This window comes from Castanea sativa, chromosome 7 (genome assembly GCF_040712315.1).
Source record: "Castanea sativa cultivar Marrone di Chiusa Pesio chromosome 7, ASM4071231v1".
NCBI classification, from domain to species: domain Eukaryota; kingdom Viridiplantae; phylum Streptophyta; class Magnoliopsida; order Fagales; family Fagaceae; genus Castanea; species Castanea sativa.
Window position 1 is genome coordinate 14,254,726 of NC_134019.1, and position 4,837 is coordinate 14,259,562.

Below are 4,837 nucleotides of genomic sequence, written 5' to 3' on the forward strand. Positions count from 1 at the left end.
ACTAGACATCCAGGGCTTCAATTTGAGTATAAGAACAAGACCATTCCTATCAGAATTGAATCAAATATGATTTTTCGAAGTTGGCTCTACAGGCTGTTACAGCAACAACGAGAATATTGAATTTTGGCTTGCTCCTTACTCCCATCAATCTCTACATTTAATGCACCAGATTTCCCCCAAGGCTAAAATGAGGTCTAGGTTCATGATTCTTTGTCAACCCTCATTAAATGACTTTTCATTCATATTTCCTCCACCACTACTATACAAACTCCTTCTCTCCTTCATTTCAACACACAAAAACCCCCTCTTTTCTCATTTCTTGAGTTCTAGGAAGTTGAGTAGTCTTGTCATATCGTGGTCTTCTTGAGACTCAAGGTATCGAGTGAGACTCACTCTTCTTCTCCTAACTCTTCTTTTCCTCCACCCTTAGGACCTTCCTCAAGAGTCTCCTCATCCATCATATGGATCTTGCATGAAGATATAATCCATTTCCCTAATTGTTTTTTTGTGTTGCTATGATGAGAGTTTAAGATTAAAGCATGATAATAATCATTTAAATTCCTTTGAATATGTTTGAATGTTCTTAATTGTTCTTATATGTTCTTCACATGTTCTTGGTTGTTCATCACATGTTCATGCATAACACTAGTTTCGATCTTAAATCCACATCAAAAACATGAAAAATATGTTTGTTTAATAATTATTTTAAATTCTTGAATCTAAGATATCGCCATCCACACACATTCACTAGAATTTATTTTTCAATCCAAATGAAATACTTATTAAATTGAATTAGGGTTTATCATATGCACACACTTTAAATTCAATATGCAAATTGATTGATATCATATTGAATGATGTGATATGAATGTTAGCCAGTATAGTCTAGAAGACCGGTTTCACCAGGCAAGGTGGGTGCCTAACACCTTCCCACCTTGTAATATAGCCTCTGAATTTAGATCAAGGGCTGATAAACCAATATTTATCCTTATAATTTTCAATTTTTAGATTGTAACTAGGAAACAAAGTTATGTACTTTATCTTAAATTGTATCTAGGACCAAAGTCATGTAATTTTCCTATAATCAATGTAAATTCAATTGAAAATTAATAAAATGGGGAATTTTTCAATTTTGGTTTTCTTATTTATCCCAATAATTAAATAAGTGGCGACTCTATTGTAAAACCCTTAATCTAAAGGGGAAAATGTAACTAGTTGAACCACCATTTTAAGAGGCAATAACACGACTCCACCCATTCACGTGAGTTTGACCCAACACTCCATAAAAAGGGTCAGGGCGCGATCTCTCATAGCTTTTTATTTAGGTTCATATGATTTTTTGTTTTCTTATTAAAAGCTATATGTTTGGTTGATTAATTATTTATTTAGATTAATTTCAAATTTTTTTTTTCAGAATATCTATTTACTCATTGTTGGATTTTTTTTTTCAGAATCAATAGTTTTTTCGTACATCGCACGGATTAGCAACTAGTGGTAGGGAAATTGGAGGTGAGTTTAGGAAGTGGAAAACTTTGGTTGAGAAAGATAGAAATGTTGTTTGTATAAGTTTACTATTACGTCCCTTTATATTAAATACAAAATTTTCTTTTAAAAAATTACAAATTATAATTATAATAATAAAATATAATATTAAATAAAAGGACACAGCATTGGTGGTTGGGTGTACAACAAAAAAAAAAAAAAAAGTGAGGGTGCATCCAAAATAAATTAATAAAAAAAAAAGAGTTGTAACATATAAAGGCTTAAAATACTTGTGAAGCAGGGGTAGTTAAGTTATTTGACTAAAACTCCCATTCTCCTCCCCATTTTCTCACTAATTTGTAAAGATTACATTTTGGTGGGTTTAGGTGGCAAACAGAAGGACCCTACCAGTTTTCTCTCCCCTTCCTCTCTTAACCATTTTCTCTCTTATTTTCCCCTCACATTTTTTCATTCTCCCCAAATCATCCCAACCAAACATACCATAAGAGGGAAAATGAATAATTGTTTTGGATATAGTTATAGAATATTATAAATTAATACACACACACACACAAAAATATATATATATATATATATATATATATTTTTTTTTTTTCACCTACACAAAATATTTTTAAAGTTAGTCTATGTTCACAAGCTAGGCCAACTCCTCATCCCCATCCAAATTCATGAGCTTGGCCAAGGGTGTAGCCTGGAATTTTTACATGGAGGGGGGAGCTGATTTGAAGTATTGATATAAAAAACATAAATCATAAGTCTATTGAATATGAAATTTCAATTTTGATATATCTTAAACATTAATGAACATACAAAAATTGTCTAGTTCACTATAGACATATACAAAAATTGTCTAGTTCACTATAGACATATACAAAAATATCCACACAAAAAAACATTTCACATCCAAAATCATGTCTGACGACGATTTTTCATGGAATAGAATTCATCCATAATCATTTCCATGGTGAAATTCCCAGCAATTTTCTTTTCTATATAAACTATCATATTATCTGCCAAAAATTCATCCTCCATTCTATTGCAAAGTCTTGTTTTTAATAGTTTCATAACTGAAAAAGCTCGTTCTGTAGTTGCAATAGAAACTGGAAGAGTCAACACAAGACAAATCAGTCTATTAATTAAATTATAGAATTTAGACTTCCCTGAAAGTTCTAATCCCCTACATAGCTCAGATATTGTATCCATATTCTGAAAATCTGGATGCTTTATCACATCAAGCTCATAATATTGCAATTAATGCTTCAAAAGACAAATTTCTCGCTCAGTGAAATCTTGAGGATAATAATTTTCAGCCAAATTGCAAATATCACAAATTTTGAATGATTTAAAAGCATCCATAGGATTTAATGTTGAACTAAAAGTGAGAAGATCTGCTATTAGCTCACAAAATCTACTATTCAATTCTTGCAATTGAAAATCTATTGCAACTATAAATATGTCAAATTCTTAAATGATGTTCTATTGTTGTCAAAGCTTCATCTTGATGACAATATCTACCTCGAGCTTTAGTGTAACGAGCATTTAAATCCGGAATATCAATTTCATATTGTCAACAAAATGATTTAACACTAGTAAGTAAAGGCTCTTATTCATCATCTCTTAACTTTTGAATAAGTGATTTTATAGTTGAAACTAAATGCATGGCATTTAAAAGATCCTGAGAATGTTGTTGCAAAGCTTGACAATGAATATTAGTAATTCCCATAATCTCTTTCATCATATGCAAAATTAAAACAAATTCAAATGATGTTAATACCTAATAAGCTCCATCGGCATCACCACGTTGTTTATAATTAGCCCCTTCCTCAGAGATAGTATTGATAACTTTGCAAGTTGCATCAAACATTTTTATAAAACTACAAATAGATTGAAAATGAGATTCCCAACGTGTATCTCAAGCCCGTTGCAAAGTACCAATTTGGTTTGCTCCTCTTCTAGTCTCAATTTCATTAGAAGCAATCATATTCTCAATTTGTTCCCCTTGAGCATATTGCAATTCATCATTACTCTTACTAGAACCAACGACAATATTGATAATATTAGTCAAATGATCAAAGAATTGATGAACAACTTTTTCTTCTCTAGATGCTATAACTAAAGCCAATTACAACTTATGAGCCATGCAATGTACATAATAAGCATATAGACATTCTTTAAGAAATAGAGCTTGCAATCCATTCCATTCACCACGCATATTACTAGCTCCATCATACCCTTGACCTCGAATATTCTCAATGTAGAGGTTGTAACGAGAAAGGACAGCACATATCTCATTCTTTAGGGTCAACACAGTAATATCTCTAACATGCACAACATGAAAGAAACGCTCTTTAATGAAACCATTTTTATCAACAAATTTCAAAATAATGGTTATTTGCTCTCTCTTCGGCTCATCCCGGGCTTCATTAACGAGAATGCAAAATTTTTCATCCCCAATTTTTTCATGAATAGCATTTCGCACATTACTAGCAATAATATGCAAAATCTCCTTTTGAATTGTGGGTGATGTATAATTGGCATTTCGTGGAGCATTTTCCAGGACAACACTAGCTACTTTGTCATTGAAAGTTGATGTGAATTTTATCAATTCGATAAAATTACCTCTATTTTTTGAATCAAGGCTTTCATAATGATCTCTAAAAGCACAAGCTTGGAATGCTAGCCATCGAGCACACTCTATTGAGGTTTTGAGCCGTAACCGATTATTCTCTAATTCTTTTAACGTTTGTTTCTCAATTAGCTTGTCAATATATCGTGAATAATTCTTTAAATGCTTGCAACATTTCACAACAATTCTATGTGGTGAGTTTGAATCTTTCCCTACATGACGAATTAAAGGACAATTCATTACATCATTCACATTTTTTCAATTATTAAAACCTATTGAAATGAATGCATCTGATCCGGGACGGCCTATTGGTTTCTTACCAAAAAGGTAGCAAGGTAGACAATATATCGCATCCATTGAAGGTGAGTATTCCAACCAACCCTTATGTGATTTAAACCATGAAACTTGAAATTGATGACGATGAGTATCATCGTTGTATGGATAGTCTATATCTTTAGGTTGATATGGACCTTCTTTGAGATAAGCTCGTCAGATTTCATCTTGTTTGTTGAAAGGGAATTCACATATTTGTTTACGTGATCCTGGATCACGATCGATCTCTTCAGATTGAATTCTTGAACATTTGGAGGGGTGTTCATCAGACATTGAAGTATCAACATTTGTTTCTACAGCCACAGGTGTCCTGATTTCTGAATCGCTAACATCTTTTTTCTTGAAGAATGCATCAATTATTTTTCGTTTGCTCAT

General features: G+C 32.1%; 1 protein-coding gene across 1 annotated transcript; it reads right to left on the reverse strand.

The window, feature by feature from the left end:
* Positions 1–2,412: 2,412 nt before the first annotated feature.
* Positions 2,413–4,837, reverse strand: LOC142644019 (uncharacterized). The gene is made up of 4 exons (XM_075818709.1): positions 4,666–4,837; positions 3,630–4,341; positions 3,436–3,533; positions 2,413–2,603 (listed from the first exon to the last, which is right to left on the reverse strand). The coding sequence occupies exons 1-4, from the start codon at positions 4,835–4,837 to the stop codon at positions 2,413–2,415; spliced, it is 1,173 nt and encodes a 390-aa protein (XP_075674824.1).